This window comes from Podarcis muralis, chromosome 10, assembly GCF_964188315.1.
Source record: "Podarcis muralis chromosome 10, rPodMur119.hap1.1, whole genome shotgun sequence".
Taxonomy (NCBI): domain Eukaryota; kingdom Metazoa; phylum Chordata; class Lepidosauria; order Squamata; family Lacertidae; genus Podarcis; species Podarcis muralis.
In genome coordinates this window covers 20,616,143-20,628,985 of record NC_135664.1, presented here as the reverse complement: position 1 = coordinate 20,628,985, position 12,843 = coordinate 20,616,143, and the positions used below count along the sequence as shown (strand labels likewise).

General features: G+C 42.9%; 1 protein-coding gene across 2 annotated transcripts in view; it reads right to left on the bottom strand.

The window, feature by feature from the left end:
• AASS (aminoadipate-semialdehyde synthase) overlaps positions 1–12,843 on the bottom strand; it is a 41,672-nt gene that overhangs the window by 5,306 nt on the left and 23,523 nt on the right. Inside the window, exons 15-24 of one of the 2 annotated variants that reach the window (XM_077935858.1) lie at positions 11,982–12,011; positions 11,095–11,224; positions 9,986–10,096; positions 9,038–9,146; positions 7,378–7,518; positions 5,399–5,566; positions 3,490–3,585; positions 2,645–2,760; positions 1,419–1,507; positions 326–502 (exon numbers count right to left, since the gene is read on the bottom strand). In XM_077935858.1, the coding sequence (XP_077791984.1) occupies positions 326–502; positions 1,419–1,507; positions 2,645–2,760; positions 3,490–3,585; positions 5,399–5,566; positions 7,378–7,518; positions 9,038–9,146; positions 9,986–10,096; positions 11,095–11,224; positions 11,982–12,011 (1,167 nt within the window). The remainder of the gene's footprint in view (positions 1–325; positions 503–1,418; positions 1,508–2,644; positions 2,761–3,489; positions 3,586–5,398; positions 5,567–7,377; positions 7,519–9,037; positions 9,147–9,985; positions 10,097–11,094; positions 11,225–11,981; positions 12,012–12,843) is intronic. The other variant, XM_028745861.2, reaches the window with a different exon arrangement.

Sequence of the window (12,843 nt, the reverse complement as noted above, 5' to 3'; positions counted from 1 at the left end):
AGCAGTGGGGTGTTTTCTTTGGTGGGGGGGGAATAAAAAAGTGCTGGAAGTCTTATCTATCACTATTTTGCTAGCACAAAATGGCTGCCATGGGGAGCAAAAAAACAGAGGTGCCAGTACTCCATACTGGTGAGTGTTGTCATGTACAAACACGCGCACAAAAAAGCCCCACAAGTGATTATTAATAGGGATATTAATAATGATGATGCAGCCTTTTAAGAATTATTAAAAGTATTGCTTAAAGCAATACTTGCACATTTGAAGACTACTTAAAAGAACCACACATCCCAGGTGCACCACACAACTTAGAAAGACCCATACGTACCATCAAGAACCATCTTTGCTGCGATGGCAGTCGGGTACCCTACAGTTTTAGCCATTGCGGAATATCCTTTATCATCTCCATACACCACAAGATTGACATATTTGTCTTCCAAATGACCGGACGGATGTTTGATTCCTATTTCATTCCTCATGACTATCATATCGCGCTCTCCGGGACCTAAGGGAAAGACAGAAATATGTTGCTTTTTCTGTTGTCAGAAAAGATGAACAAGCTGTAGCTTTAACAGTGAACTACACGACACCTGAGTAAAACTTGGTGTGTGAAAGATACCACCCCTGTTCTCCTTAGCTCTGCTTTTGATTGCGAAGGAAATTCACCTTTCTGTAGAACGTTGCAGAATGTAACGTAACTGATGTAGACATCTCCACCAATATCTGGTTGTGGCCAACCAGAAAGAAAATATAAAAATAAATGGGATGGGGTTGGGGAACTAAACAGTCTTGACTGAAGGAACAAAATGAAGTTGCTTGTTTTAGTATTCTGGCCTGCTAAAGTGGTTGAGGGCAGCCCTTAGCAATTGGGAAGGGGCAGCAACATAATTTGTTTAGCTTCCTACACAAGGTGGAGAGATCAATCCAAAAATATAGCTGGATTGAGATTATATAATAATATTAGTATATATAATATTATTTATTATTATTTATTAGATTTGTATGCCTGTAGATCTCAGGGGAATTCACATAAAATTGCAAAATAAACAACACAAAAGACATAATAAAAACAGGAATAGAAACAAACCCAACAACCCTCCCCTTTCCACAAGCACATTTAAAAGGGCATCGGATGTCAATCAAACAAAGACCCGGTTAAAAAGGTGTATAATGAAGGCACCAGGCAAACTTCCCTGGGGAGAGCATTCCACAGATGGGGAGCCACGGCAGAGAAGGCCCGGTCTCATGTTGTCACCCTCTGGACCTCTCAAGGAGGCGGCACATGCAGAAGGGCCTCAGAAAGTGATCTCAGGGTTCGGGTAAGTTTATATGGGGAGAGGCAGCCCTTGAAGTACTGTAGTCCTGAGCCATTTAAGGCTTTATAGGTCAAAGCCAGCATGAGCAGAGAGTGTTTCACATACCATAGGATAGCTTGGCCTCCATGTGTTTCGCCAGTGCGCCGACTATTGTTTCTGCTATTGGAACGGGCTCATCTCCAAGTAACCCCAGCCTGAAAGAGCGAGGACAAGGCACCATTTGTCAGAAAAAGCCCAGGACCTTCTCCCAAAAAACAGAGCCACGGCTCGAGCCCATGATCACAAAGCGAGAAGAATGGGATGCCACCACATCGCAATTTGGGTCAGGCAACCGGTGTGTCAGGAGAAAGCAAAGCAGATGCAACGATACTTCTCACATCTTAATTGGCGTCCTTATTACAGTGCTGTGGGGATACACCTCCAGTGTTGCCATGCATAACCTAACTTCTGCAATTAGCTTGCATTTTCCTTTGCAGTTTTTACTTACGTTCTATCAAGATATATGCAGAGAGCAGAGAAGGTTAAGTACACCCGATTATGTCACAGTAATTATTTTGATTGCCGTTACTCCTTTATTGGATTTGCTTGTTTTATAATCTTATTCTATTGTTATGCATTTGTGGCCTTACAGCCAAAATGAAGCATGCAAATGAAGAACAGTATCACATAACAACATCATCAAGCCAGTGGCCTACATGCAAATTGAGCTGCTGTACATTGCAGTTCCACACCAAATGTTTCACTTTGAAACATGCTTTTAAGAAATGGGAAGAAGAAGAAGAGTTTGGATTTGATACCCCGCTTTATCACTACCCGAAGGAGTCTCAAAGCGGCTAACATTCTCCTTTCCCTTCCTCCCCCACAACAAACACTCTGTGAGGTAAGTGGGGCTGAGAGACTTCAGAGAAGTGTGACTAGCCCAAGGTCACCCAGCAGCTGCATGTGGAGGAGCGGGGAAGCGAACCCGGTTCCCCAGATTACGAGTCCACCACTCTTACCCACTACATCACACTGGCTCTCTGGGAATTGGCAGGCTACTCTTAGCCATTTTAACTAGTCTCATATGCCTGGATGATAGAAAGCAGGTCTGGCCCAAGTCATTTTGGCACCTAAGGCCAACCACAAAATGGCGCTCGCCTCCCTGGCAGGGAAGGAGGAGGTGAGTAAAGATCTACATCAGAAAGAAGTGGGGGAATGAAGATCTACATTGGGATCTGCTGCCCCTGTGGGTCCATTCTGCCTCACCTTATCTCATGAGTGGGCTGGTCTTGCTAGAGAGGCACTTTAAAGGGGAAAAAATGTGGGGAAAGGTCAATCCCAAAATCTCCTACCATTCAACCGCATCCAGCTGCCTTTCATCCTCATTCAATTTATTGTAGACGGCATTTCGGAGATCATCGTATGTGGCAGACTGTTTAAGTCCAAGTAGCTTGCACATAAGTTCTTTCTGGGTATATATATATATAAAAACAATAATAACAGATCACCATCCGATAGTCAGAACATTGAAAGTACAAGCATTTGCACCTTAAGAAAACCGCAGGTGATGAACACCAGCTTTTTCGTGCAATAGTAGAAACGGTCCGCATTCAAAGTAGAACTGTGAAAAGGGGTGGGCTATGAGAAGGGTGGACGTGGGTGGCGCTGTGGGTTAAACAACAAGGCCTAGGACTTGCCGATCAGAAGGTCGGTGGTTCGAATCCCCGTGATGGCGTGAGCTCCCGTTGCTCGGTCCCTGCTCCTGCCAACCTAGCAGTTTGAAAGCACATCAAAGTGCAAGTAGATAAATAGGTACTGCTCCAGCAGGAAGGTAAATGGTGTTTCCGTGCGCTGCTCTGGTTCACCAGAAGTGGCTTAGTCATGCTGGCCACATGACCCGGAAGCTGTACGCCAGCTCCCCAGGCCAATAAAGCGAGATGAGCGTCGCAACCCCAGAGTCGGTCACAACTGAACCTAATGGTCAGGGGTCCCTTTACCTTTACCTTTATGAGAAGGGCAGAAGGTACAGCCATTGGCTGTGCAAACAGAGCTTTGTTGTCAGGAATGGGATAGCCCACTATTGTGTGAACACTGGATTTCAAAATAATTATAGGTGTAGATGGCAAAATACAAAGCGAACCCATTTCACACATGCCTCAGCTGCAGACTTCTCTTGGACCACGAAAGCAACACTCACCCAGCTTATAGAAGCTGCTGTTGCACTGAGCATAGGACACGGCTCTGAATTTATCAGTCCTAGTTTCACAAAGCCTCCAATAGCTTTAGAATAACCCTGGAAGAATGGGGGGGGGAGGGGTTAGAAACTGCCACAGAACACAGGGATCAACATGCCAAACTCATATGCGACACCAGAAATCTACCAACATGGTTTCCCTCCCATTCCAACCTTTGAGCTTTCCTTCGATATGCCTGCATAGATATTTTGACAGAAGGCAGCAAACAACATGCAACAAATCTGAATACGGCTTTTGCACACACACTTCTTGTGCAATAAGTGCCTTGTTGCGCTTTTCCTGCTCTTGTAAGCCACCCTGAAATTGGATAGGGTGCTATGCTGAAATAATTTAAATAAAATAAACAAGCATACATACAATTGTGCTGTTAGGCCATAGGTCAATCTAACCCAGAGGTGGATAGTTCTGCATGCATTTTGGTATGTTATGCACTGTGACTTGCAGTTATTTTTATTTATCATAGTTTTGTAATTATTCATTGTAACGGTTAAGAGTGAATTCGTGTTTCGTTATTGTTTGCCGATGTTTTGAGAGTTAATTTTATTGTGCGCTATTATAGTCTAATATTTATTAAATATTACTTTATTTGATAGAAGTCGTTCCATTTTAAAGTTATGTTTTATTGTGACTTTCTGTATGGGATCAGGTTATATTACAAGGTGCGAGTTCCTGGTTGTATATTTTGTTGCTGCAAACTGCCTTGTGTATAGTAAAATAGAAAGGCAGTATACAAATTAAAGGTGAAATGAAAATGAAAATTAGGGCACAACGACCAGTTCCGCTGCACTGGGTTCCCAGCCTAGGGGGCGCTGTAACTGTGACACAGTGAATTGAGCAGAATGGAAGGCAAATTTTAGCCTTGCCACAGGGCACTATTGAATTTTGATAGAACAAAGTCCACCCCTGTCGGGATGATGGGAGTTATAGCCCAACAGCAGAGGGTCACAGATTAGCTAACCTTGATCTAACTCAATATTTCCTCCCCCAACTAGCAATTATTCTCCCAAGATCTCACATAAATATCTCACAGAACATTTTTACAGCATAAAGATTATTTCCATCGAACCCAATACCTTGTACATGCAAAGGGTGAGCTACGGCTGATCAGTTTTTTTAATAATAATTTTTATTAGTTTTCAATTACAATAATCCAATAATAGCCTCATTATAACAATGCCAAATTATAATACAATTATTAATACCAATCATTCAAATACCAAATGATATAATTTAGGTGGCCCCCTGCGTGCTAGCATTGATGGTTTGATGATTTACTTTATTTCTGCATTCCAAAATCTTATTAATTTCAATTATATTCCAGTCAAGATAACAATCCCTTATATAACAACTGCAATATTAACAACTTCCATTTGTCTTGACGCATTAAATCAGTGCTTTTTTCTGGGGGGTGGGACACAGGGGTACACATACCCCTAAACATTTTGTGAATCTTTGTACTTTTGTCCATTTACTGTATTTATTTTTCCCTATTTGAACTATAAAATGATGATTTTCTTGAGTCAAAATAAGAGTACCCCTAGACGTGTTGGTTTTTTTAGAAAATAAAGCACCACGTTAAATGATTTATAAAACTACAGGTGAGATCACAGTTAAGGGCACACAGGACAATCTTTATCCAAAACTTGCACAAAGTAAAATGGATGCTCTCCACATCCTCGCATTTCTACAATATTTTATTACATAAGCACAGCCATAAGCTAAGCTTGGCAGATCAGCCATTTACAGAACCGTCCCCTCCCACCCCAGCTGAATTTTCTCTTAAAGGATAAAAACCTTAACATACGTTCACCTGGAACTCCCCATGACCTTCACGGTACCAAACGTACTTACCTTGTATCGTAATGTTCCTCTTAAGAGAGTGTGAGCTGACTGAATGCCATAGGGTTTGGCATATTTTGTACTGTCCCTGTTTGGAAAACCTTCCAAATTTAATCCTGGGAAAAAATCCATGACAGTAACAGAATCAAGCAAAGCTCCTCCGGCTGGAATATTAATAATCTAAGGATTGTGAAAAACAATAGTCAGTACTATGTTTTATAACAGGAGTCCTCACATGCAACAAGTCCCTATTTAGAAATGTCCGTCTCCCGTGCGATGGAAGACTGGAATCCTTTCATTTCTACGAAGGAGGATCCCAAACCCATCCTCAACTTCCTGTTCTCTCTCCACACCTCTCCGTATAACTACCTACGCAAACAAATCCTTCAGGCTCTCAACAAGAATCCATTCAAAACTATTTAGCTTAAAAGATTAACAGCATAACGTTCAGCTTAGCAAACCAGTTCTTCGCAATAAAAATTTCTCAGTTCTGGGGTGTCTTAAACCGGAATGATTATAAACTTTGATCCTAAACATTCAAAAATGCAAGTGTCACATGGAATTACAACGTCACTGAAAGTCACAGGAATAAATTGTGTTAAGATTATAACATTTAAGTGGATTCAGGGTATGCATAGACTCCAGCTCTTGAACCTTGCCTGGCTCAAGCAGCCAATAAACACATCTCTCATATTACAACTCTGCAAACTCATGTTAAGGCATTGGAGACACAGAGATATTTATGCGCAGAGCTATTTAGACACCAATGGTATCTCGTAAAATTTCAGAAGTGATCTTAAAGTCATCTGATTGGACTACTTCAGACTGTAACCTAAAACAATCCCATCTGACAGCAAAGTTTATGCTTGGGATGAGTAAACCTGGCTATAGAACCTCACAAACAATGACCCCAATTCTAAGGATATTAATGTCATTGGTCATTTTAATTTGATAACCACAGAAGACTTCAGTAGGGTGAGACATAAATAAATGCAGAAATGCATTTTAAATGAGAGCATCTACATGGAGTTGTCATAGAAAACAAGAAAATAAGAGACAGGCACTCTTCTACTAATTGTACTCATAAAAATAAAATACGAGAACATGAACCCCGAGATGCTTCTGCACATTTTGAACTCCAGTAGAACTGGTTGAACCAGATCGCTACACCAGGAGCAGAATAGATGCATGGGCAATGATACAGGCCACAACAATCCCTGGTGCCTTGGCCTTGCTCACTTGGCCTGAGCTAATTCTGGTCACTCAGAGTTATAGCCTCAGACATTCCAAGTGTTCTATTCTCCGGGGATGTCCCTGATTTACAGAAGCCGTCCCGGTTTCTGATTCGATCCTGGAATGTCCCACTTTTCCTTAGGATGTCCCTATTTTCAATGGAGAAATGTTGGAGGGTATGGAGTTATCTGACCCCCCTGAGCCGTCTGAAGGCAATCCTGTATGGGGAAGTGTTCTTTTTTAATGTTTTTATATATGTTGGAAGCTGCCCAGAGTGGTTGGAGCAACCAGTCAGATGTGTGGGGTATAAATAGTAAAATTATCGTTAAGGAATGGGACGTCTCTATTTTCATTGGAAAAATGTTGGAGGGTATGTAGCCTAAAACAGGGTGGGCAGAAAGTAGCCTAGGATCTACTAACAGATCTCTGGGGGCATAACAGTAGATTGGTAAGGACTTCGACTCCCAATTGTTTAATGAAAAAGTATTTTACAGAAAGATTAGGTTGCTAAATTGAAAGTTTGGGAGGAAACAGGATTGTGTTTTTGTATGTGGCAGGACTGTGAGAATGATTCCAACACACACAAAAAAAACAAATCCCAAGGCTACGACTGCACTCAGAGGCACTCTGTGCCTTATTTCTAAGCACGGTACACTCAGTCAAGGAGAAAAGACAGGAAAATATCTCATTAATTATTATTATTAGATTTTGTGACTTCCCATCTTTGCATTTTAATAGGTATATGAAGACAACTTCACCTCTCCATTTTTTAAATACGTGGCAGGTTGAACGGTGTTGAGCAGGACTCCCTGTGGACTCCAGCTGAATTTATATCTCAAGGGGTTGCCAGAATGTTCCGGAGCGGGCAGGCCACCACAGAAGGAAGTGTAAGACACCACCTGCAGATGAAGAAAAGGAGTCGTCTCCAATTAAACTATATCCGTCCAAAAACTCCAGGTTCATTCAGCACAGCTTTATTCTGCATTGCTGAGGCTGCAATTCCATACCCACGTCTTCATTTAGCAGTATCCATACTTTGTTTACAAAATGACCTACTTGAGGCAGCTTACAATATATTTGCAACACAGCAAAACAGATGACAACACGCTAGTTACCAGAGCATGCCAAAGATGGATACAAGTCCACCCCATGGCCATAACAGTTCTCCAACATCCCAGTTGCCTCCTAGTCTGGAAGCAGCCAGATGCTCATCGCCCACAGACCCAACACAGCTATGGGGAGGGGGACAGAGTCAACTTTTCCCTGAACTAATGTACCTAGAACATGGGACTCATGTCCCAAGAAGTAAGCCTTGCAGAACTCATGGGGGCGGGCTTGCTCCACCCACCTGGCAAGCGGTCCTCAAAAGGCTACACAGAAGGGAACACGGCCCTCAGGTTCCCCACCTCTGGCCTATAGGATTGCACCCTTAATCTTGAGTTATATCAGCTGAATCCCCTGTGTGCAATCGTGTTCCTGTATGAAATTCCATATTTATTGGCCCAGAGATGGAAAGAAGATCAAGACCCTACCAGAGAAGAATGAAGAAGAAGAAGAGTTTGGATTTGATATCCCGCCTTTCACTCCCTTTAAGGAGTCTCAAAGCGGCTAACATTCTCCTTTCCCTTCCTCCCCCACAACAAACACTCTGTGAGGTGAGTGGGGCTGAGAGACTTCAAAGAAGTGTGACTGGCCCAAGGTCACCCAGCAGCTGCATGTGGAGGAGCGGAGATGCAAACCCGGTTCCCCAGATTACGTGACCACCGCTCTTAACCACTACACCACACTGGCTCTCATGGCCGATCAAGCTGATGGATTATGCCCAAATGGCTAAAATGACCAGAAGAATCAGAAACAGGAAGAACAAAATTTTAATAAAGAATGGAGAAAAGTTATAGTTTGTCTTAAAAACCATTGTAACCAGTTAAAATCGTTAGTAGGATTGGGATAATGCTTGTAGTTTAATGGTGAATTTTGGACACAATGGAGAGGTTATTATAAAAGATGCAGGAGGAAATGATTAACAATAGGACCCACAAAGGGGAGGAAGGGAAGTCCAGGAGATTCTTTTAAATCTTGTTTCTATCTTGTATGTTGGATGTGTGACTATAAAGTTTTAATCTGAAAAACCATTTAATTAAATTTATTTTTTAAATTTTTAAAGGAATTCAAAGGAAACAGCCTGGACTTCACTTCTATTCTACCACCCTGTCTCTGTGTGAGGCAGTAGCTGATGCCTAAGTGAAAAAGGAAGAAAATACAAAATTTTAGATTCGGAGCTGGGAAGGGCTGAAAGGAGTGGGATGTTCTAAGCCCAGTGGGTGACAGCTGATAAACCCACAACAACGGAGGTATTATAAAATAGGAGCAGTGCGGAGGGGAAGACCTCTGAACAGATTGATTACTTATTGAGCTTACCGTAGCCCCCACTTCTTTCGCTTTATCGATACACTCCATCGCCAGCATATGATCAAGCCCAGGATCCAGACCCATTTCGCTGATAACGGTAATGCCAGCCGCCTCGACACTGAAATAAGAGGGCGTATCATTTCAAAAGAAGAATTCCGTAACGGGGCATCTTTAGAGACCAAAAGAACAAATCCCAAGATTTCCAATGGGGAAATTGAGGCACCGCATCGCTCTGTCAATCTGGGATGTCCCGCTTCAATCGGGACCCTTGGGAGGCACCGAAACACAAATCAAGCTCAATGGTTCACAAACAATATATAAATAGGGGACCCACATCCAGACAACTGAATCTGTTCACCCCTTTTACAAGGAGAACAAGGAGGAATGGTACGCCCTTCTCCCATTGATCTGCAGACTTGAACAGAACTTAGAAAACATGACTGCGTCTTTCATTTGCATCAGTAAAGTTTAAACTAGCTGCCTTCGCTAAAGACTCTGTGGAGTCGTCTACACAGCTGGCAATAAAACATTTTAAATGTGTTGTAAAGTGAAATATACAAATGTGACGCCAGATGGCGACAGTGAGCTATGCCAAATTCAATGTATTTTTCAAAACTTTTTTTTAAAGCATTTTTATATGTGTGCAGGTGCCACCTGTTATCTATATAATGAGTTCTGAGCCACCAGTGGACTGTAAAAAGGGACCTTTGAGGAAGCCCTAATGGTTGCTGAAAGTGGTTCCATGTGCAAGCAGTGGTACTTGCCACAGTAACACTATTTTCGCAATGCATGTTCTAGCATCGAGTCAAGAGATGTGCATGAAAGATCTGGCTGGGTTTTTCCAGCCACTCTGGGTGGCTTACAGCACATGAAAAATTGTAAAACATTAGACATTTAAAAATTCCTGATACAGGGTTGCTTTCTCTCTTTAGAAGGGAGAACATAAGAGAGACTTACCTTTCCTGCAGCTCTTTCATAGCAGGTGTCAGGTAACTGGCAGTAACCATATTCACCTTGTTGTCAATGCACTTCTTAGCAACCACAGGGTGGAATGCGTAAGGCAGCAAGCTAAAAAGACAAATGTGAACTTAGGGTGATCTGCCCTGTCCTTGACTCTCAAAGAAGAAGAGAAAAGTTTGGATTTGATATCCCACTTTATCACTACCCAAAGGAGTCTCAAAGCGGCTAACATTCTCCTTTCCCTTTCTCCCCCACAACAAACACTCTGTGAGGTGAGTGGGGCTGAGAGACTTCAAAGAAGTGTGACTGGCCTAAGGTCACCCAGCAGCTGCATGTGGAGGAGCGGAGACGCGAACCCGGTTCCCCAGATTACGAGACTACCGCTCTTAAGCACTACACCACACTGGCTCTCAAGAGGCATGTTACCAACAAGGGAACCATTCCTGCGTGGCCATTCATCTCAAGGGACAATGTATGTGTAGCACAGTATGGGGAAGGCAATTCCATGCAAAATATTAAGTCCTGGTTTTTATAATGATGCTAAAATGAAAAGGTCACCCATGAATGAGGGAGCCACAACCAATTCTGCGGTATCCTTGTCAAGCATGCAGTTGAAAGAATGGACTTCTCTCACAAATACACACTTCAGTGCATCTCTTAAAAGTGTTAACACATGAAGGAACACCCGATAGTTGCATTTTGGGCTTTTCCACAAAAGCATCCTCTTCTAGCCTGAGGTTCAGTACCATCACTACCAGGTAAAATCGTCAAGAGCTAACCTGGCCCATTGCACCCATACCATGGGGAATCACTGAAGCACCTACACCACGTGTAGGCAAACTAAGGCCCGGGGGCTGGATCCGGCCCAATCGCCTTCTAAATCCGGCCTGCGGACGGTCCGGGAATCAGCGTGTTTTTACATGAATAGAATGTGTGCTTTTATTTAAAATGCATCTCTGGGTTATTTGTGGGGCATAGGAATTGGGTCATTGTTTTCCCCCAAAATATAGTCTGCCCCCCCCCAAAGGTCTGAGGGACAGTGGCCCGGCCCCCGGCTGAAAAAGGTTGCTGACCCCTGATCTACGCAATCACCAGAACACACTGACCTGATAACAAGGTTGTGCTTCTTCACCATGGCCTCTAATCTCTTCTCGTCTTCGGTGACATCCACAACGACAGGCACAACATTGCTGTATTTCTTAGCCAGCTGCTCAAGTTGTTTCTTCATGACAGATGCTGTCGTAGAGCAAGAACATTGGCTGAAAGCGGTAGACACGACTTTCTCCTCTAGAGCTCCCATTAAATAAGCATTCAATCATAACCTCTCAGCAAGTTTTAGACAACTTAGTCATGTGGTGTCATGCAACCTCGGCAGGACCAATTCTGTATAAAATGGGGGGGGGGGATGCTTGGTTTAAATTTAGAAGCTTTCAGAGAAATTAACTGGGCCCCGGATAGCATGGGTTGCTGCTCATCCTTCTTTTAAAGGGTGTGTCATGGAATTATTTTTTGATGGGGGGTGGATTTTCTTTACTGGTAGATTCCCCTTTTCTGTATAAAATTGTGACAGATTGCCACCAGGAAGAATGAACCCCCTTGTCCACCCTCTCCTGCCAGGGGAGCCTTCGGGACTCCACATTCCCAGGGCCTCTCCCTTTCGCCCAGTGTTAGCAATTCCCAAGGCACCAGACACATTTTGCAATTGCCACAGGTCCAATTGCGACCACATGGAGATTTCTGGACGCCAGGCTAACATCTCCATCCAGCTGGGCCTTCAGCTTTCTTAAGCCTATTTCTTTGCATTTACATCCCACCTTTGTCTTCAAGGAATACATGGTTCCCCACCCCCCTGGTTAATCCCTGCAATGACCCTGTGAGGTAGGTTAAGAGGCTGTGACCGACCCAAAGTCACCCGCTCAGTTTTGGTAAATCCATTCCAGAACTTTGCAAGACCCAACTAAAACTAAGCTAATCCATGCAGGCAAAGCAGTACCTGTTCTAGGATAAAGGCTCAACGAAGAAACTGTTAGTGGGGGAAAGAAATCAAGAAGATCAACGAATGAAAGACTAAAAGATGGCTAGGTCTTAGAAGCTCTAAGCCACTCACTCCTATAAACGTCTCCACCAACAGAGGTGGGCATTGTAATAGCCAGCAGGCCATGTGTGACAGCCAGCCTTTGGTACAGCTCTTGTTTAAACAAACTAAATTTATAGCACTCATGACTGTCGAGAACATGATGGAATCGTGCCTGAAATGCTCAGATTTATTTATTTTAATAGCCTGAGTTTCAGATCTGTTAGTTTTCAAATCTCTGTGTTCCAGAAAAATAATGCTAATATAGGATCTGGGAAAGTTCATAAAATAACCTACAGAAACAGAAAGGAAAACAATGTATTCCAATAATAACCATTCCATGTAAGATATTGAAAATCTGGATTTACAAAAGATATTGCACTGGCAAGTATCTAAAGTATGTATACATTCAGGCTTCAAGACACACAGAAGATGAAACAGTCCTCAGTGAAAAGCCCACAGCCATCTCCTTCGAGACACCGGCTTGCCTTTCTGCTCCAACCAGCTTCCTTAAGACATAGCTCCTAGCAGATATGATACAGTAGGTACACACCACAGTAAACCATATATGAGTCAGTCGAACTCCTTTGAGCCTCTCTCCCTACTGTGGAGAAACAAACCACAATACCTGGCTGAGTAGAAAACAGTCTGTGGTTTGTTTCTTCCATGTGCTAATGGAGGGGAGCAAAGGAACCTAGAGAAGCACATTCACAGTAAGCTATTGACTATGGTTTACTGTGGCATGCAAATTTACTACGGTTTACTGTGACATGCAAATTTA